Consider the following 21399-nt stretch of genomic DNA (forward strand, 5'->3'; position numbering starts at 1 on the left):
TGGTAGGTCATTGATAATTATTTTAACATCAATAATTAAAAAGGGAAAAAAATTCGTGAGTAAACTTTTTTGTAACTGTATGGAAAAAAAGTATACGAAACAGATTTAGTTTTTTGAGAAACAGTAAAAATGTTTGATAAAATATCATAAATATAGATATAAACACTAATACTTATTTATCAGTGGTAAAGTTTTTATCTATTAATTCATTGTTCATCATTTTAGAAATATCATAAAATTGAAATCGCGAAATTTACTTAACAAATTAATCGGTTAATACTACCTTATCTTATTATAGAGATATTCACAAGGAGCGTGAAAATGAATGCAAATAATATCACAATAAATCTATCAATCTCAACAATAAAATGCAAAAATATCGACAAGTTGAGTATAACTCAACTAGTTAAGATACTTATCGTCACTAAAAGGTTGTAAGTATACAGTTAAAAGAAAAATGAGGGAGGCTAGATGAAACAAGGACGATATGTATTTCTCGTACCCGTCTCCATTTAAGTAAGAGATAATGTCTTCGGTGGACTGTTTTAGACAATTTATTTACACAAATGTCTAAAATTTTTTAATTTTACAATTTTAGATTTCTGTAGGTCGGATTTTATTTTAATTTCGATTTTACCCATTGCATTTACATTTATTATAGTTATTTATTTATTTTTAAATATAAAAGATTTAATTCCATAAATTACTATCATAATTCTTTAATTATTGTGGGTCTCATACTAATTTTCAACATAAAATCCCTTAATCCACAATTTCAAAACCTTAATTTACTATTTCAAAAAGATTGATTTTTCCCTTAATTCAGTCTGGTGCTCAAGGACAATTCAAAATCACATAAACATCTCGATAAACATATATCTGCATATTAAAAAATCACAGTATATATCCATTTATATATCCGCATATATACATTTAAAATCACTATAGTATATATTCGCATATATACAAGTTGAGTTATAAAATATATCCACTTATATATCCATATATATACATTAAAATTCACTATAGTATATAACATATCTGCATATACAAGTTGAGTTATAAGATATATCATAATCAAACTAACTATAATATATATCCTCATATATACAATATTTCACACGAAATCAGAAATCGAAAACAACCATTAGAATGCAAACCTTTCGATTGGGATAAACGGAAACGAACTGTTTTAGCGACGGAGAAAAACGGAGGCGGCCGGAGATGAAGGCAGGCAGAAATGACCGAAGAAGAAGGAAGGACGAAAATCTCCTTTCGAACGAGATAAACGGAGACAGGCGATAGAGAACAACGGAGCTGACCGGAGAGGAAGGCAGACAGAGACGGACGATCGGATGAAGAAGAACGGATGGTCGAAGGAAGAAAAACGAGCAGTTGGAGGAAGAAAAGAAAAACAGACAGTCGGAGGAAGAATAAAGGAGTTTCAAAAATGGATGGTTTTGAGGATTTTTTTTTTTTGTTATTTTGGAGGGTGTAATTAAACACGATTTTAATTGAAATCTCCCAATTTATCATTTTTAGATTTAAAAAATTATTTAATATTGAGGTGGATGTTTAAAAAGATATTCTAGTAATTTGTGTGATGGATACCATCGTTGTTTCATGAAAAAGTGTAAATTTTATACCAATTTTATACCCTCCTAAGTAACATGCCGTGCTTAGGATATCTGTTGGCGACCAACATATGCCAAAATTATGGGCTTCCGCATCCCAAATATTCGGCCCAATATTATTTCAAAAAGCCCAATTAAACATATATATTCTGAGTTGTACGAAAAATGTCTTTTATTTTCACCAAAGTTAGTTACACAAATAACCAAGCAAAACTGTGTATTAATATAATATTTATTATTTGTCTGTCATAAAATTACATAATCATAACTCAATTATGAACATATATGCTTATTTTTTGAGGTTTTCAAATTCCCCGCCCCTCATATTTATTGTAGGAAAAAAATAAAAATAAAAATCGAGGATTGATTTATAATTCAAAAAATAATCAATAAAACAAATTAGTTTTTTTCTCTTAAAATTATTTGTGTAAACCATGATTTATCCTAAAATAATTTGATTTATTATTATTATTATTATTTTGTTTGGGAAAACTAAAAAGCATAGTGAAGAAGTGGAAATTAGTAGTAGTAGAAGAAGAAGAAGAAGATATTATGGATGAGAAAGGAATGGTGGGGGCAACAAATTTGAGGCTCTCATTTTCCCAATCTCACCCATTTGGATAAGAATACAATCCCATCTCTCCAATTTCATTGGCTCTCATTTCTCCCAAATCTCCATTCTTACAGAATTCACTCCAATTTTCCCAAATCAAACACAAACCCATCCCAGCCCTAATCGATTTTACAGAGCAAGCTTCAATGGCGGCATCAATGGCGACCATGGCGATCCTCAACCCCAAATGCTTCTCCCTCAACAGAACCCCCATCATCCCCTCAAACTCAAAACCCACCACACCCATCTCCCTCCCAATTAAAACTTCCCTCGCCGGAACCGCCATCGCCGGAGCTATCTTCTCGACATTGAGCTCCAGCGACGCCGCCTTCGCCGCCCAACAAATCGCCGACATAGCGGAGGGCGACAACCGTGGGCTCGCCCTTTTGCTGCCCCTCGTCCCGGCGGTGGCGTGGGTGCTCTTCAACATTCTTCAGCCGGCGCTTAATCAGATCAACCGGATGCGAACGGAGAAGGCGGTGATTGTTGGGCTGGGGCTCGGCGGGCTGGCGGCGTCGGGCTTGGTCATGACGCCGGAAGCTATGGCGGCGGAAGCTTCCAGCGACGGCAGGGGACAACTTCTGCTGATTGTTGTGGCGCCGGCGATTCTGTGGGTTCTGTACAACATTCTACAGCCGGCGTTGAACCAGCTCAATCGGATGAGATCCGAATGATCGACGATCGTCAAACTCATCCCGGTACCGGAATCGAAGGCTTGTAATTTTAATTAAACTCTCTCTTCTGTTTTATAAATGGAGCGTTTTAGTCAAAACTTGGCAACTTTTTTAAGTGTTTATAATCCAACTTTATTTCTTTCGTATGATATATATAGTGTATTTGTTTCTATGTTTCTTATAGTTTATAAGAAAGATAAAATTTTGTGAAACTTTAATTCATTAGTTAAGAAATTAGTAATAAAAAAAGAAAGAAAGATATCAGTTAAATCTCTAACCCCACATCTTATAAAAAGTAGAATTTTGCCATTGATTCTTAAATTTAATTCCAAAACAACATTAGAATTTTTTTTTTGAATGTTTCTTAAATTTTGGAATATTGATACCAAATAATTGGGCCGTTATGTCTCTTTTCATCCTTTTAGTTGAGTTCGGCCCATCATTTGCCGACATAATCGGTCGGCGGCCTAGCCCATTATCCATCACGTGTTCATTTAATAGTTTCGGAACGGTAGTTTTGTTCTATTTAATTTTAAAAATATATCACATTTTTCAGACGACTTTATATTATAATCAACTTTAGCTTTTTCTTTTCCTACTACAACAACAAATATGAGGTAAAATTTTAAACTTCGGATATTTTAAGATAGTCGATATGAAGTATGGTTATGTTGGCTAATTTTAGTTGATATTCTAATCAATTGATTTGACTCACTGTATTTTTAAATTTTTTTATTTGCTTCATATGTTACAAAATTTAATTACATTTTTTTTCCAAGTTTTTTATAATATTATGGGGGCCACGATATTTAAAATCATTCCTATTTCTTTGGTGATTTTAATAATTTTTAAAAAAAAAGGAAAAAGGAAAATCAAACTTATAATGATCAGAATAAATGGGTTTTGGAGTATGTTTGGTAGAAGGAAGACCAAAATGCTTGTTTGGCACTGAATGAATGTTTAAAAGATACTTAAACCATACTCTAGCTAAATAATTCACAAAACCCAAAAGTTACGCCACATCTTAAACCCATTAATTATTCATTATTATTTTATAATCTTTGTTTTTTTTTCAAAGTTACTTCTTTTTATTATTTATTTATGTATATTTATACTATGAACATCATTTTCCAGCCCCCACTTTCTCAGGAAACAAACACTTTTCATTAACAATTAAAACCCAATTACTTAACATGTTGTAATTGTAATTGTAATTGTAATTGTAATGAAAGGGGGAGCATTCAATTAATTAATAAATGAAGAATAATACTAACAGACGGAGGCGGCAGTTGGTGGGTTATTTTCCTATTCCATTATGATTGATATTCAATTTATCTTTCATTACTAATTAAGAATTTATTTTTTTCAAACGCATTATTAATTAAGATAATCTTATATATGATATGCCTTTTTCATTTCACTTAATCCATTATCAATTATATATTATCGGTTGCCTTTCAATATAGTTTTTGGTACTCCATTTTTTAACTACTGAAAGTTTGAAGCATCTACCTTACCTAAACTTTTAAAAAATTATTGGGACTAAATATGAAGCGGAATAAAAAATAAAAATAGATAAAATTATAGAAACAAAATCAAATAAAATAATTTATATTATTACACTATAACCAACTTATTCATGGTTCAATTTTTTTAGTACAAATTTGTGGAGTGGAAAATTGAACCCATAACTATTTGATTGCAGAGATTTGTTTAACCAACTGAGATATGTATATTGACTTAATTGAACCTATTAAAATTTTCATTCTATTATTATTTGAACCCAATTTTAAATAATTGAAACTGAAATTAAATAGTTAATCAGTAAATTGAAGGGCTAATATTTAATCATTGTTCATAATTGTGGACTAATGATATCCTTTGATTATCATTATGTTATCTCCCACCAACCATGCCCATTCACCATAATTTTATAATACAAAATAATGGGTAGAGGAGTGATATAAAAGCAAGGCATGTGAAGGCAATTAGTTGTCCAAATTCTCCATGCAAAATGTCAGAAAATGACCAAAAACCCCACATGCAACATTGAACTTTCCCATTTTGCCAGCTATCCCCAACTCCCCCATCCTTTTTTCCTTTAATTTCTTGACATTTCATTAAACCCAAAAAGAAAAGAAAAAATCTTATTGCAATTTTATATAAAAAGAGGTCAACTTGTTGTAAGCATCTGTTTTGCTTTGTGCAGTTCTTCAGGGAAGGCAAGAAATAGAGAGAAGGGAAGGGAAGGGAAGAGAAGGGCTCAATTTTCCTTTAGAGAGAGAGAAAAAAGTGGTTTCTAGAGAGAGAGAGAGATTGTGGCAGCTTTGTTGTGCAGAATGAAAGGTATTCAAACAAAGCCTCTAGTTATATCCAAATACTTCGTATTGTCTCTGTTCTTCTCTCTTCCTTTCCTCCTCCTATTGTCTCTCCGCCCTTACTACCACCGATTCTCCACGCCGGCCAGCACCATTCTGTCGCCGGCCAATTCCAAACCCGAATCCGACGATTTGAAAATCCGACCCGGATACACCTCCTACGATCGCTACATAAAGCGGCAGCTTAACAAAACCCTAGACCCGAAGCTCCGGAAGATATGGACGACCCGCGATTGGGACAGGAAAATTCAAGTATTCGCGAGATTCTTCGAAGATTTGAAGAGGCAGGGGCTGGTATCAAAGGAATCGAAAGCCCTATGCATCGGGGCTCGGGTCGGGCAGGAGGTGGAGGCATTGAGGCGAATCGGAGTTTCGGATTCGATCGGAATGGACCTGGTTCCGTACCCGCCGCTCGTGATTAAGGGCGATTTCCACAACCAGCCATTCCCAAACCAGACCTTCGATTTCGAATTCTCCAACGTCTTCGATCACGCGCTCTACCCGGAGCGGTTCGTGGCGGAGATCGAACGGACGCTCAAGCCCGGCGGGGTCTGCGTGTTACACGTGGCCTTATCCCGACGGGCGGATAAGTACTCCGCCAACGATCTGTACAGCGTCAAGCCGTTGGAGGCACTGTTCCGGACATCGGAGGTGGTCCGCCTCGGGAAAATCGACGGCTTCGGATTGGACACGGAGATAGTCTTCCGGAAAACGACGCGCAAGAAGACGACGATCCAACGGTCTTGATTCCTTTATTACTCTTATCATTCTTTTTTTGTATTTACTAAAAAAGAATTTTGAATTCTTTTTTTTTTTGTTTTTTTAATTAAACTGAATTAAGAATATAAGAATTAAGTCAAGTGTATAATTTTAAAGAAAAGAACAAAAAAGAGAAAAGAAAAGGAGAATACAGCTGGATTGAAAGAAATTGCTTAGAGGGTTCCATTGGAAATTAAATTATTTATTGGTTTATTTAGGAATTATATTTTTGATTAGTAATTTTTAATTTGTCTGACGTGGCATGGTCCCACTGCTAGTAATGGGCTTATTCCCTTTCCGACACATTCCTCTTTTAACTTTCCTTCGTGTCTATCTGTTCTTGCGTTTATTTCTCTTTATGGACACAATTTTCAACTGCATTTATTTTGGTTTTTTAGTACCTTTTAAAATAATAATGATGTCAAAATTAATGCATGCTTACATGTATTGATGACAAAAATCAGGATTTTTTGGATGATTTATTTGAAGACAAAAGTGTATATATATATAATATGATTTATCTTAAATTTGAAATTAGGTTAAATTTCTTTGCTCTGCTGTCACAAGTCTTGCTTTTAAAAATAACATTGTTGTCGTTGCCTTCTAATTAAAATTTACTATGTGTGTCAATAAAATAAAATGTCACAAGCTCATTTATTACATTCCTTACCGGTTAAACTCAATCGGAGATTCGAACATGCAATCTTTAGATAGGTGTTATTTAGAGACCATGGGCCTCGCGAAGGGGGCCACCCCTGGGGACTAACTTGTCATATTAAAATTCTATTACATCTCAGAGCTTTAACCAAAGGGTACTCATAAATTTTTTAAAAGACGGGACCAAAACTAGAGATAAAGCTAAAGCGGAACAGGAACAGGAATTAAAATTATAATTCAACCCTGAAACTATTTTTCAGACTAATTTTGTTTTAAGATCTTTCAATAAAAAAGCACATATATTTTACAAATGAGTAGAGCTGAAGTAATGGTGGTTGCATTGATTCAATGGGCTGAAACTCGCCGCCGGCACCGACCCGCCGACCACTAAAAATAGTTTCCGGTCACGAGATGTATAATGCACCGCGCTGCAATATACAGAAACATATCACGGGGAAAGAGAGAATTGGTCAAATGGGACTGAATCTGGCAGTGGGGCACCCATTTTGGAATTTAGCTTGTGTCCCATTACTCCTACCCTCTTTACAGTCTTTTTCAGGTGTCCCCTCTTTCGGATTCTGAGCTGAAACCTCAAGGCGCCATCGAATTGACAAACGACTCTGGGCGACGAGTAAAACAGGTCTATGAAAAGGGAATGCGTGTGCGGCGAGGCTCGTAACTGATCCATCACACAGCACAATGTGGATGCCTGTCTATTTAGAAAACAAAGGACCAAACCTGATACTAGAAACCAGAGGACCTTATGCTATATGTGGAACTTACACTGATTTTTCAACCCGACTCGGCCCCAGTTTATAGGAGAACCTATTGCTTAATTTGTGTTGCTTACATTCGAGTTTCATGCAAGAACATGAGGGCAGGTAAGGAGGAGGCTTCATCGAAATTCAACTTGCATAGTTGAGTCAGTTATACGATCCTAATCTAATCCCTGTACTGAATTTTCTACTCAGAGGAGAAAAAATCATACTATTTGTGGCTAAATTAATGTTCATTTGAAGATCAAGATTCTTCATCACAGCAGTTAGAAACTTTTCATTGTATAGTTATGATTGAACTAGTACTATCAAGAGATCAAATATCAATCATCAGACATAGCAGCAAGCAAGCCCCATGGCTAGTTGATGAAGAAAACTCAATTTGAAACCTCAGTGTGATTCAACCTTCCTAGTAATATACAATTTCTCCATAGAACTCAAGGACATGGAGGTACGAACATGACCCATAAAGTCGTTCCATCCCAGCGCCCATGCCCCATGGCTAGTTGCACAAGTTGATGGGCTATGGAAAAATTCAACCATTTAATATGTTCTATAGTATGCATTTGTTATAGATATTTAGTAGCTTCCAAACCATACTATAGAACATACTATAGAACATACTATAGAACATATTGAATGGTTGAATTTTTCCATAGCCCATCAACTTGTGCATCTGAATCTACTGGTGATATCAAAGCAAAAAGTCTAACTTCCTGACTCTCTAGGCCTGTGGGATTCTTGACCTACTACAATATATAATGTTTACTGGGGGCATTTTGTTTTAGCTGTGGATAAAAAAGTAAGGATCTCATTGCATGAAGAAAAGCTAAATATATATATATATATATATATATATATATGGCTGATTGAACTTGCAAAGGAAATAGTTCACTCTGTTCCTACTTGAAACTGAACATCAATCCCATTACTCTTGTACTCAACCGTAAGGAATCTGGAGAGCTGATCAATGTACCTGAGAATGTGCAAAACCAATTCTTTGGCATTAGAATCAAACTATTCAATCTTCAACAAGAAAATCATTGTTGATGGTTAATAAACAGTAACTCAATTTTGATATGCATATGGTTTCTTCGTTCATCAACATAACAGAACACCGACATCCAATTCTTCAATAGCTTAGTGAATCCAATTGATACCCTTGAATAGATCACCGGAGAAATCAACAACCACATTGCTGATGTTGGTGTCCACAAATTTGGATGGAATCGACTCCGAAACCCTAAAGGTTTTCAAGTCAATTGGTGGCCGATACCATCGGTGGGTCCGGTAACGACCCGTATTTCTTCGGGTCCATTGGGGATTTGAGAAAATGAACACAAACCCATTTGAAAACAGTCAGAGAGAATTTCAGAATCGAGATAAAAACAAAGTGATCGAACCTTGAGCTGCTTGATGAACGAAACTGAGGATCGGCTTCTTCCTGTAGATAATAGTAAGGGTTGCAGAAATCAACGGCTGAACTTTGTGGGATCAACTCGATGTTTCTTTCAAACGAATTTTCGGCGCCGCTCAAAATTAATTTGATCGCTACCGAAGAGACGCAGTACCAAATGGCCAACAGAACCGCCACGTCTGTGGTTCTATTTGAAGGACTCGATCATTCCTAGTTTTGAAAACGATTTTTTTTTCCTAAAATAATTTTTTTAAAAATATGTCTGATAAGTCCAACAAATCTTAATAATCATACGATAAATTTAGTTTTCCAAAGTTTTTATCTTTTCGTCAGGATATTTTTTTTAATAATACTATTTTCAAAACTTATTCTAAATACATGCCGCATCTAAATTATTTCTAAGAATAATGCTTGGAAAATAGATGACCGTTTTTGGAAGAGATGACCAACTAGGCGGAAATTTGTAGGTCGTCTCTTCGGAGGGAAAAAATGGTAAAATACATGTCGTATTATATAATAAAAAATAGCTTATCAAAGCAATGCTATTATGTTTGGTCAGTGGTTAAGTACCAATCTCCATTTCATGAGTGCACGAGATCGAACCTTACAACACGTAGGTATTACTTTTTCTTTCTACATTTTTTTTATATTCTTAAAAGTAATCAACTTTTTTTTTTAAATAAAACAATCAATTTTCTACATCTTATTATTATTATTAACAATATATGCTCATATTTTTTCTTATGGTAATCCATCACCGCCTCGATGTTGATTTGAGGAGTTATATATTAAGAAAAATGAAATTTTATGTGGTCTCCTTGGAGCATTAATGTCATAAATCAATTAGTTATAACCAGATACCAATATTGTCCTTTTTAGGGAGATGACAATGACACGTTGAGACGCTTCCCATCCTCAATTTCGAGAAATTAGGACATTTTCTTTAATTAAATATTAAGTAATCACATAAAATACACATTTTAAAGTTAAAAATTAGAAATTAGGACATATCCGCCTTGATGTTACCCTGCTCCCTCCCTTGTGGCACATAGCACGCATCAAAGTGCATTCGACAAAACATAACATCGTTACTAGATTTTTGTGTGCAAGTGAACCTTGAGCTACGAGAGAAAGACTAACGCAACACTTCCATGACACCTAAATCATACTTGCTCAAAAATCATTGATTGACTTGTTGTTTACCTTTGGAAAAATAAATTATAGTGCATGGCTACTATTTAATCTGTCTATCTAATGCTCTTCGTTTATGTCTAATAATATTTAACACTTGATTTGACATTAACTGTCTATGTCCACTAATATTTAAGACTTGATTTGACATTACAATTCCCATTATTTTACATGGTAAAATGAGGTTGAATTATTTTTAGTGGTTATGTCATAACCACCATCTTCATCATCAGCCATACACTATGTTCATGAGTTTAAAACTTACCTAATATTGTACTCGGAAAAAAAAGCTTACCTAATATTTATATCACGAGTGAGAAATAATATGAAAAGTTATTAGAAAAAAAAGAAAAGAGAAGTTGATATCCAACAAAACAAACCCTAACTCACTTCTCCTTTTCAATGAAAATAATATTTAAAAAACCTAACTCAAATTTATGTTTTTCACCTAATGTGATTTACAAAATCATTGTGTCATTAAAATAAAATGTAACGGTGCTTATTTGTCACTAACTTTTATCACAAAAATTAGGGACAAACATAGACTTAAAATTGTAATTTAACTGTAAAACATTATAATTTTGAGTTAATTATTTCAAAAAAGTTATTTTATATCTCCCATATTCATATATAACAAAGTGATGTATATTCCAGATCATATAAATATAAAAATAAACATAATCTCAATAAAGAATACTCCTTTCAACTTAAATATACTCAATTAATAAAGAATACTTCTTTAAACTTAAATATAGCTCAACTAATTAAGTCACATATTTCTAACTCAAAAGTTGTGAGTGTGAATCATCACAATGGGAGGATAAGCTGCTTCTTCCTTCCCCCTTCTTAGTCCAATGTCGAATGGAGTTTTTTTTTTTTTAGGATTGTTACAACATATTTTTTACTCGAACGAAATAGGAAATTAATAAAAAAAAAAGAGAAAGAAATAAATAATTAGTTTTATCTATAAAAGGAGATCATATGAAAAATGTAACCGTTCTTTCATTTATTTGTATTTGGGTTATTGGCCATCGCCGAGAGTTTCGTATTAATACCGATATTTTAGCAACAAATCCAATAAATCTAAACGTGAACTGATTAAAACATATATTATCAACCAAAAAGATAAAAAGACATTTTCTTTTCTAATATTAAAAATTCAAACTCTAGCCTCATAATATTAATGTTACCATCATAACTAGAAAATTAAAAGCCAAGATCAATTTAAACAATTTTTTAAAATCCATAGATTAACCAAAGGGGCCAAGGTGAACATTAAAGCATCGAGAAAATCAATTCTTACCCTAAAAAGAGGTTTTCTATGTGAACATTTAATTAAATAAACGATAGACAATAATAAATCAATAAATATGTACGAAAAACTAAAACAAGATAAAAAAACACGAATAATCAACATTGAATTTGAAGAAAGACAAACCATCCCCTAATTAAACAATTCATCACATCCATAAGTATGATATTAATGGGTTTAATCTTTTATTCATGTAAATTATAATTCTCCAAGGCTTTTCATTCTTGCTTGCAACCTTTAATTCCTTTCATGGCGTCGGATCCCCTCCTCCTCCTATGCAGGCCGATGGACCGCCGCCAGGCGTCGAGCGCCGCCTCCGGGAGGAGGCGCGCGAAGCACCATTGGAGCGAGTGAGCCCAGTAAGGGGTGCACCGTGGCTCGTACCCGATTCTGCGAATTGCAGCTCTCACATAGTCATCCGCCGATGGAATGAACAGCGACGCGCCGCTCACCGACGCCACTCTCGACGCCATTTCAGTCGCCACGTACAACGGCACCTGGGTTTTCGATTTCACACAAAAACATTCAGCTCTCAAGTCTGAATCTCTAGTTCTAACAAAAAGGGGTTCTTGCTAATTTACCAACCTGACACTGTACATCGATTCCATGGTCTTTGTACTCCGCATGCAGAGATCTCGAGAATTTGTCCACATACCTGCCAAGAAAGGGGGAAAAACAGAGCATTTCGATTATCCCACAGGTAAAAGCAAGGTTTTAATTTGTGATATTATTGAAGCTTAAGTTAGATGTGGAAGTTAAAAACGAGTTGGGTAATAAGTTTTCATTAAAAATGTATGGTAATTGGCACGTTCTTTTTTCTCAAAATGAGCAGAAGTTAATAGCTTCTCAGAAGTTGGTTTGGCAGAAACTAGATGACACGGCAGTTGCTGAGGCAAGTGGGTGGTGGGGGAGGCAGAAGAAAGAGAGAGATGGAGTTTTTTCCTCATATTTTTCTTGATTTTCTTTTCCATTGGCTTCCCTCCATGATCATGAACTCCTGCAAACAAACTTACAGTAAAAGAAGAAGAAGAAGATGATTACATACGCTTTTGTAGCAGCATAGATTGCATAGAGAGGATGGGAAGGAACAATAACGGCAGCTCCAGAGCCAATATTCACAATGGCTCCTCTGTTCTTCTTCATCATCTTCGGCAAAACAGCTCTGGTAACCCGAGTAGTGCCCTTCACGTTCACTTTAACAATATTCATCCAAACTTTCTCTTCCACTTCGTGGAAGAAGCTGGCGTTTGGGTAAGTAATCCCCACGTTGTTTATCAGAATCCCCACGTCCAAATCTTCAATCACCTCCTCAATCTCTGCAATACCACCACCAATATCGTCTTCTGTGAAGTCCAATTCAACGGTCTTTATCTCTGTGTCAGGGAACTGAATTTGAATGTCCTTAGAAACTGCCTTCAGCTTGGTGGAGTTTCTGCCGACCAGTATAATGTTCAGGCCGGCTCTGGCCATCTGATAGGCAAATGATTTTCCGATGCCGTCAGTGGCGCCGGTGACTATGCCCCAAGAACCATAGTATCTCAGATCCTTGGAGGGTCTGAGAAAGGCTCGGAAAACCCATCGGACGGTGGACGTGAAGTGCCGGAGAATGGTGAAGAAGCCAAGCAAGGAGAGAATGAGAAGCCAAATGGGCTGAATGGAGAGGAACAGAAAGCATGTCCCCGTCATTGTGTGCATGATCTGTTTGATTTCTCTCCTTTTATTTTCCTTTCGTTCGCCTCATTTTCATGACCATAACACTTCTTTAATAAGGAGAGAGAGAGAGAGAGAGAGAGAGAGAGAGAGAGAGAGTAGAGAGAGAGACTATGTTCAGTTACCTACTTCATGTGGTCTCTTTCATTTGTTCGTTATTGAAAGTTCATACGTAAACTCTTCAACCCAAACAAGAAAAATGCTTACGTTATATGGATGCCAAAAACATGAAGTGTGATTTACAGATGTTAAAGAATAAATAAATGCTTTCATTAAGCACGGGAGTTTGCTTCATAAGATTAAAAAACAACATTCGAAGATGGAAAAAGGCCCTCCAACCATAAGACAGTAATGGCGAAATCAAAGAGAGAACTGACACACAGCTTCTTCCTTCTATGGGTAAATAATGGAACTATACTGCACTGTTGGGGTAATTTCTGTGGAGTTCAGCTTTGATCAATTATGTTCATAAAATAACATTTGAGGTAATGGTAATTTCTGTGGAGTTCAAGCTTTGATCAATTTTGTTCATCAAATAACATTTGAGGTAATGTCATACAAACAACTCTTAACTGCAGTAAGAAAGAAAAAGTTGGAAGATAACTTTATGAAATTTATGTACTCTCTTAAATTTTGTACCTAAAAGTTGGGTGGTTCTTGAAAAATAGGTGGGTCCAGTTCGTGATTCAGTCCTCCACCTGTCCAGCTTCAGTGCTTTATTTCATATAAAGTTGCCATCTTTCCTGCAAGATGAAAGCAGCCATGCCATTACTTTTTAGGGAAGGACCACTAGAGTATCGAACCCAAGAACCAAGATGATACATCTGCATCCTCCGAGACATTAATTGCTCACAGTGCATCCCTTTGACATCGAGGTGGTCATAAACAAGACAAGCTTTCGTTTTATTTCTTTAAAAAGATGAGGACAATCACATGATTTACTTGCCACTACACTCCGCTTTCTACTCCGAATTTGCCTTGCTGTTGACGTCGAGAGATTACTGCCAAGCACTTTTAGTTCCCCGTCAACTTCATTCCGTTTCGTTTCCCTTGGACCTACCCGAGTGACGCTAGAAGAAGAAAATAATTTCAGCTACCAATCAGTCAATAATCTTGAGATGTTGATGCAGTTACAACTAGGGATGTGTTGAATTCAAATCTTAGACCCTTAAGGGTCTGAGTCGTGAGTACTATCATGGCCAGAGCCCTTTGGAAATTGCTCTTGGTTGAAAGGATCATCAGTGCCTTGTACGGAACTCAATCTAGGAGAGAGGTTCCAACCCGTTATCTGTTCGAGGTCTCGCCCATTTGATCTCATACTTGTTTCTTCTTTTAACTTCAGAAAGAACATTGATGACCAGAAATCTTTTGCCAGATTCTTCAACGGAAAACAGGACAGAATACAGAGATGTGATGAAATCGAAGTGGGTGGAAAATTAAAGAGAGGTGCAATAGAAATATGTACCATCTTTATCAACTGTATTAGCTCATTTAGTGCGTTATTAAAAAGCTTGGGATCAGCCAGATTAGAAGTCGTCAGAATCTCTTGACGGCATCGGTGAGAAATGTTCACCTCCATAGTCGCACCTGTAGGAGAAATGAAATATGCAACTTCAAATAAAATCATAGATCACTAACGTTCAAATGTGAAAAATCATTAACAGAATCGAGCTTAATCTCAGAACATGAAAATTAAGAGTTATGTTCTTTTCTCTCTCTCTTTTCCGTAACAGTTAGTTGGTCCCTTAAACTGGTGCTTAAGAGTTGGTCAACAGGAAGAAAGTGATTGGTCTCTTTTGTCAAAAAGGTGCAATAAATTAATAACCATCTTGTAATTGTACATAGTAATTTTAATGACTTTCTTTCACACAAAAAAAAAAAAAAAAGTTAATGCGTAGGCACTTTGGTAGGAGGCAAATGCTAGTGGGAACGTAATGTGAGCATGTACTGATGTACAGCATACACAAGCGCCAACTGTTTTTAAAATTATAACTAAAGTCATAATGACCAAACATTAAAGAATTATATTGATCAGCCAACTGTTTTTGGTTCCAATAATTGAACCCTCGGTTGAAAATTAGAGTACATCTCCATAAGGACACGTTTTCAATGACATGTTCGATCAAAATAAGAACTTCGACTTGTAAGCATATTTTACAATGAAACTTAAGGTTGAAAGCAAAGCAAGAAGAAAATTACTGGTTAAGTTTCAAGGCTAAGTCCTAGTGCACGAACCTGGTGTTATGTAGTTGACAATGATATGTCTTGCCATATAGATCCTTCTCACAGGGTCGTCCAACGGTAGTTTTCCTAGCTCATGCACTTCATCATAAAAGTGCACGTTCTCCCCAGCTAAACAACTACAATTGAGAAAGCAAAAACAGAATAGTACTGTGGTAAGATCTCAAATAATTAAATCCTCTTAAGTTGTTTCTAGAAGTCCAAAGAAAATAGACCTCGGAGGGTCTTACATGATAAAAAGTTGTGTGGAAGCAGATAGCCCAACAATGCCAAAATATATTGAATATCCCTAAAGGACATAAAAATACAATTACAAACACTGTGGTATAGGTATTTCAAGAAATCTGAATTCTCATTGAGCCAAGCTTGACACAAACTCCCACCAGTGATTGCCCTTCCCTCTACTTAAATATGCATTGGATAGTAACAAATCCCTTACAATCCCACGGCCAACAAACTACTCAATCATAGTGTGTATTCGAACAAATTAATTACTGATACCATCTTCTTGTTGAATCTTCAACTTTGTTATCTCTCTCTCTCTCTCTCTCTCTCTCTCTCTCTCTCTCTCTCTCTCTCTAACAGAAAAATACAGGAGGAATATAATTAGTACCTGTCTGCAAAAGCCATGAATGACTGACGAAATCTCTTGTTCAGAAGTAATGTCTCCAGTGGTTCATTAGCATCTATGACTGTTTCTGATTCCCTTTGTAGTAACAATCCACTATCTGGTATTCCCAGAGCCTGACCCATTGAGTCATATTCAAGAGTTTCCCTTTTTCTCAAACTAATTTGAGAAAGCAGTGGTTGCGAACTTGATATAGAGAAGAAGGTCAGCACAAGAATACTTGCCTGTGAAAGATGCCTAGGAAATGTTAGGAAAAGTGCCATAAGTCTTACAAAATGACTCGGATTACAAATGATAAGATCGCAGAAAATTGAAGCAGCAAAGATGCCATACCGTGACTAATAGCAGAAATCTAGAGGCAACCTGGAGTCCTAAGATCTCTTCGTGGATTTCATTTGTGACATAGGCAGAAACCCAAACTCCTGGAAGAACAAAGAACATGTTAGAAATTAGCCCCGAGTTTTGAGTTTTACAGTACTTTCACATATATCACCGCAGACTAGAGAGCTTGTAAATTAATGGAATGGACAATTAATTTCATTAATTTTTCTTTCCATTAATTAGTTTTTGATGATTAAAGAACGCCAACAATATTGGAAAAATACAAGGTATATATGAACAAAATGCCACTACAAAAATTCAAAGATGTAGCAAAGGCTTTTTAAAGTGCTGAGGCACACTAAAGCACTATGATCCTTTTGGCCTGGGCTTAAGCGCTAAGTGCAAAGTGCAAAATGGAAAAGAAAAAAAAATGTGCTGCACAAAATAAAACGTAAATAAATATTTTATATATGAAAAAGATATAATATTATGATAATAAGATAATGAAAACTTTGATTAAAAAGAGCTTTTGTAAGAGATTGTTATGAGAAATGAGGATTTTTGGAGGATATTTTACGCCTATGAGCAACAAAGAAATTAATAATGGTTTCAAATAAATCTCTTCGAATTAGTACAGCAACTAATCATGTTACGTTTGACCAAAAACCATAGTTTCAAGCCTATATCAGCTTAAGCCGAAGATAATCAATTATTGGATACCTTTTGTTAAAATTATTGAATTGCCAAAACCATAAAGTCCTCATAAAGAATTCTAACGAATGAATTAGACCCTTTTTATTACCACCACCGTATCTTATGCTAATCTAAGAAAAAATCAGAGGCCTTACATACCAATTGAAGATGCCGAGACTATTATTCCCTTCCACAAGTCTCTAAGTTCGTCAAACCTGAACTCTATATGACGAACAGCCCATGTAAGTAGAACTAAAGTAGCAACATATAGGATATGGAGAGACATGATTGGAACAATCCACCGAGGCCCCATGTGGCACCTGTAATTTAGAGGCTTCTTGACATTGATAACTGCAGCAAAAATGAAATATTCTTGTTCAGTAAAAGTCTGTGAAATTCTCTCATCAGAAATTACTAAAAATATCTTGGACTGGTACATCATATATAATATATAAATGAAGCCGATATTTCATGCATAGTGGTTCTGAAGTAATTTAGTTTCATTATTCCAGTGTTCAAACAAAAAAAATGTGTTATATACATATACGCATAGAAAATTCCAAATGAAAGAGAATCTCACATGTAGCCCCAGAAATCCATGGCAATAGGATTAGTGGAAGGAAGACGTATGTTCTGATGGGTGGTAGACGCCGCCTGAAAATCAAAATTCAAAAGCAATAGAATATTCAGAAACCATTGTGGAGGGAGGGAGACGGCAGAATGTCTGAGCTTTCCAGTCCTCTATTTGGTAAACTATTGGTTTACTTACTTTACAAAAATGTAATATAGTTGGAAGGTCTGTGTTATGCGACCACTCAGCAACAAACCAAATCCAAGGGGACCTTCAACCCACACTGAAGCAAGAAATGGAAAATGAAATTTGGGAAGGAAAGTAATCACAAATATGAAAGCTCTATTTGACAGGAAGTCCCTAATAATGACACAGTTAGTGAAACCTGCCCAAATGTAGCACGACTGCCACCTTTGCCTCGTTTTGAATCTGAGGAAACTTACAGAAATCTGAAATAGGGAATGTAAAGTGGCACGAATTAGACCTCAAATCATAACATGTAAAAAAGAATGAAGAGTGACAGAAATAGTTCCATAGTCTACCACAATTGACAGCAGGAGATTGAGACTAGCAAATACTTGAATTACTGGAATCCAAAAGCGGCTGCCTTTAGGGAGAGGAATCTTGTAAATCACATAAGGTAGTACGGACCGAGAAATCAGCCTGAAAGGAATAAAGTGGGACAAGTTAATCTCCTATTTAAACAGACAAATCAGCAATAAAAGAACAAAAGCAAAAGTGAGAACAGCTCAGCCTTCAAGAACAACTAGCTGAGTTCTAAAGGATTATAGTACTGCCACAACGTGCTCGTAATTTGATAAAGAGGAAGCAATTGCTGAGCAAGAAAACGCAGATATTTTCCATTTATAAAGATCATGACACTCCATGTAAATAAGCTAAAACTAAATTCATCCAAGAAAAGAAAGAAGTTCGACTATGAGAGTGAGAGAGAGAATCAACTCAGCTTCGAACCAAAACGACCAAAATCAAATATTGACTTAGGAGACAACAACCAAAACAGGCCATGATTCCCAAAACCCGTCCCCGATGGCGCCAAAACTCATGGAGAACACAGCTCAACTACCATGGATGATGGAACGAACACTCCCAACCCCGTTGGAGAATAGCGCGTAAAAGGAAGAAAAGACGAACACACATACACATCATAACCTACTCGGTGAAATGTGCAAAATCGCTGGATCGTTTCATAACTGAAACAAGAAGAAAGAAACTCACAAAATCATACAAAGAGCGGCGAAAGCGATCGCGATGTAATCGCTGGGGCAGCCACCGTCGACGGCACAGCGCGCCATTTTGCTTATCCTTTTGCATCCGTTCAGATAAATATCTTTCTTCCTTTAATGCGACGAATCACAAATTTGAAGAAATCATTCTGATTCGTGAGAAATTTTGGCATAATCAGTCGATTACGTTCAATCGTTCTCTTCACAATAATCGATTGATGATTATTCTTCTTACTTCGAGGGGCGTCTCCGCTTTTTCACTTTTTTCAGAGTCCACTGCCATGTCACATCGAAGTTTGACCGAAACGTAATCTTGTCGGAATATTCAAATTCATTTCATTGACTAAATCTGGAATGTCTGCTGACGTGTCGTGCTCTAGACGACATGTCGTTCAGAATTTAACTAGCTCAAAGATCTTCTCTCTTCTATTGAAAATTTGTATAGTATTATCTCATTTAATTTCTAACTTCATCTATAATATTTTAAATTTTAAATTTTGTTCTAATATTTTAATTTTTTTTATTTTATCAGCTAAAAATTTTTCAACCAATTTCCTACTCAATGTTATTATTTTCTTTAAGAGATACTTTATCATTGAAATTGAATAATAAAATGATGACGTGACATTTGAAGTACATGTGATATTATTAATTTATAGTTTCATTGGTGAGAAAATATTCAAAACGACATTCAATTTACAAAGAAAACAATTAATCTTGAAACTTTTAAGAAATTTAGAAGGATAATCTATGGATATCAAATGATGATCAAATAAGACCACTTCAATATAACAATACATGACTTCAAAAAAATCTAATAAAGAATGTTTCAAATACAGGATGAGGGTAACCCAACAAGAAGCCTAATGTAATGAACAGAGAGAAAATCCCATCAAATATTTTTCCAAAAATAAGAGACCCAAATGGCCAAATATATACACAAAAAATTTGCATATCCACAGCATCATAATATTCTCTGCACTAAAGAAGGCAGCCACCCAGAAGCAGCAGAATTTTGTTCTTTGAGAAGCACAAAAAAGGCTAAAAAGCGAAGCAACTCCATGCTTTCTGCAAGAAAAAGAAACGAGAAATGGTTTGAAAATGTGTGATGTGTGACAGTGAAACACAAAGCATGGAAGAACATAACACTAAAGAAAAAAAAATACCTTTCTTGGAAACTCGTACTTGTGATTCTTCTTTGAAGCTTCATGTTTTTGGTTTTGGGTTTTCTGCGAAATCACTGTCTTTGAAGTTGTTCCTCCTCCATTCTTCTTATTATCTCTTGCCTTGTTGAAAATCATCGTGAACCCTTCAGCCGAAGCAGGATCCTTAGCATCCCACTCACCAAATTTGGGTAGAGTTCTGCCATTGTCACCCTGCAAATACAGAACAACTCAGGAATCAAAACCCCCCATCAAGAAAAACCAGCAATACAATAACAAAACGATGGAGAATCAGAAAGCAGAGCACAAAAATGGGGAAATTGGAATCTTACTGATGCCATGGATGAAGCCTGAGAAGACTGAGATTTTGAGGAAGAAGAAGGAAGAAGAAGAGGTGTGGTTGAAGAAGAAGAGGGAGTTGGGGGTTTCTTATAGACATTTTTTTAGGTAATTTGGTTAATGGCTTACAAAGTCCACTTTGTCAAAACGCGTAACAGAGTTTTTACCGTTGTGATGAACACAAGAAGACATATTCAAGGCCTCAAAATGGGCTGCTCTTCTTTAGTATTTACAACTGTCTAATCTAATATAATAACCATGGCCAGATGTGAAGAACTTACCAGGTTTACAACTCCAACAAGCAAATTTATTTTATAAAGTAAAGACAATACAATTCAATATTTCATTTCAATCTATACTATTCTATTCTTCGCCATTTACAAGGACCCACAATAGATTGTATATTTGTATAATCTCTAGTAGGTCAAAAAGAATCATTTTTCAACGAATTGAACAGAATAACAAAAGGTATACCCAAATTTATGAAAGTTTATTATATGTTCCCTTTGACCTTATATCATATACACCGCCTTCAGAAAATACTTTATCTTGTATTGACCATACTTAATATTTGACGACAAAAACACAGAGATTTTATTTCTTTTTAAATAATGAATTGTCAAATTTTCGAGGTAGTTAGAATAGAGATAGGTCATGACTCGTAAATAGCAAAATATTTTCCTTTTCCAACATTAACACTTTTTTTTATTATTTGAAATTTTATTTTCAAAATTGTTTATAAGAATTGTGATACAATTGACTTTTGTTGTGATAAAAAGTAAATCATATATGTTTTCATGAAATTAAAAAAATGGGATAACATTTTTTTTTAGTATAGCATGGTGGATGATCGAACTTACAATCTCTTGATTAAAGATATATGTCAATTAACGTTGAGCTATACTCGCTTTTGTTTGATGAAAAAAAAGTTATCAGAAATGAAACAACACGTTAAGTAGAATTTTGAATTTACAAAGTCATGTAATTGACGAAATCAACTAAAGAAAATGTTCTATCCAAGAAGTCACATGTAAATCGAAGTACATAAAAGAAAAAGGGAGAAAAAAAAAGAATATAA

At 35.3% G+C, this 21399-nt stretch overlaps 5 protein-coding genes and 1 long non-coding RNA gene across 8 annotated transcripts; 2 read left to right on the forward strand and 4 right to left on the reverse strand.

Moving 5' to 3' along the window:
- Nucleotides 1-2285: 2285 nt before the first annotated feature.
- LOC111019683 (photosystem II reaction center proteins PsbY, chloroplastic) lies at nucleotides 2286-3091 on the forward strand. The gene has a single exon (XM_022296092.2). It carries the CDS (start codon nucleotides 2394-2396, stop codon nucleotides 2919-2921), a length of 528 nt encoding a protein of 175 aa, XP_022151784.1. The 5' UTR covers nucleotides 2286-2393; the 3' UTR covers nucleotides 2922-3091.
- A 1712-nt stretch (nucleotides 3092-4803) lies between these two features.
- Nucleotides 4804-6382, forward strand: LOC111019667 (S-adenosyl-L-methionine-dependent methyltransferases superfamily protein). The gene has a single exon (XM_022296070.2). It carries the CDS (start codon nucleotides 5261-5263, stop codon nucleotides 6044-6046), a length of 786 nt encoding a protein of 261 aa, XP_022151762.1. The 5' UTR covers nucleotides 4804-5260; the 3' UTR covers nucleotides 6047-6382.
- A 542-nt stretch (nucleotides 6383-6924) lies between these two features.
- LOC111019660 (uncharacterized) lies at nucleotides 6925-9122 on the reverse strand. The gene is made up of 2 exons (XR_002602581.2): nucleotides 8895-9122; nucleotides 6925-8467 (listed from the first exon to the last, which is right to left on the reverse strand). It is a non-coding gene; the product is annotated as an uncharacterized LOC111019660 (long non-coding RNA).
- Nucleotides 9123-11492: 2370 nt separating this feature from the next.
- On the reverse strand, nucleotides 11493-13171 carry KCR2 (beta-ketoacyl reductase 2). The gene is made up of 3 exons (XM_022296208.2): nucleotides 12457-13171; nucleotides 11997-12066; nucleotides 11493-11908 (listed from the first exon to the last, which is right to left on the reverse strand). Exons 1-3 carry the CDS (start codon nucleotides 13104-13106, stop codon nucleotides 11630-11632), a joined length of 999 nt encoding a protein of 332 aa, XP_022151900.1. The 5' UTR covers nucleotides 13107-13171; the 3' UTR covers nucleotides 11493-11629.
- Nucleotides 13172-13310: 139 nt separating this feature from the next.
- On the reverse strand, nucleotides 13311-19062 carry RGS1 (REGULATOR OF G-PROTEIN SIGNALING 1). Of its 3 annotated transcripts, none has more exons than XM_022296207.2 (11): nucleotides 18812-19057; nucleotides 18118-18238; nucleotides 17961-18024; nucleotides 17774-17858; nucleotides 17585-17658; nucleotides 17164-17355; nucleotides 16324-16412; nucleotides 15976-16214; nucleotides 15357-15481; nucleotides 14587-14708; nucleotides 13311-14499 (listed from the first exon to the last, which is right to left on the reverse strand). In XM_022296207.2, exons 1-11 carry the CDS (start codon nucleotides 18886-18888, stop codon nucleotides 14290-14292), a joined length of 1398 nt encoding a protein of 465 aa, XP_022151899.1. In that variant the 5' UTR covers nucleotides 18889-19057; the 3' UTR covers nucleotides 13311-14289. The 3 variants fall into 3 exon arrangements, 1 of the variants encoding a protein (XP_022151899.1); XR_015787216.1 differs by lacking the exon at nucleotides 13311-14499 and adding an exon at nucleotides 15593-15651 and having other exon boundaries at nucleotides 14684-14708; nucleotides 18812-19062; XR_015787215.1 differs by lacking the exons at nucleotides 18118-18238; nucleotides 18812-19057 and having other exon boundaries at nucleotides 13311-13693; nucleotides 13761-14499; nucleotides 17961-18038.
- Nucleotides 19063-19608: 546 nt separating this feature from the next.
- LOC111019783 (RPM1-interacting protein 4) lies at nucleotides 19609-21274 on the reverse strand. The gene is made up of 3 exons (XM_022296237.2): nucleotides 20315-21274; nucleotides 19986-20195; nucleotides 19609-19887 (listed from the first exon to the last, which is right to left on the reverse strand). Exons 1-3 carry the CDS (start codon nucleotides 20321-20323, stop codon nucleotides 19861-19863), a joined length of 246 nt encoding a protein of 81 aa, XP_022151929.1. The 5' UTR covers nucleotides 20324-21274; the 3' UTR covers nucleotides 19609-19860.
- Between the last annotated feature and the right edge of the window lie 125 nt (nucleotides 21275-21399).

Source organism: Momordica charantia (assembly GCF_013281855.1).
Source record: "Momordica charantia cultivar OHB3-1 chromosome 9 unlocalized genomic scaffold, Mcharantia_2.0 BLBB01000009.1, whole genome shotgun sequence".
NCBI classification, from domain to species: Eukaryota; Viridiplantae; Streptophyta; class Magnoliopsida; order Cucurbitales; family Cucurbitaceae; genus Momordica; species Momordica charantia.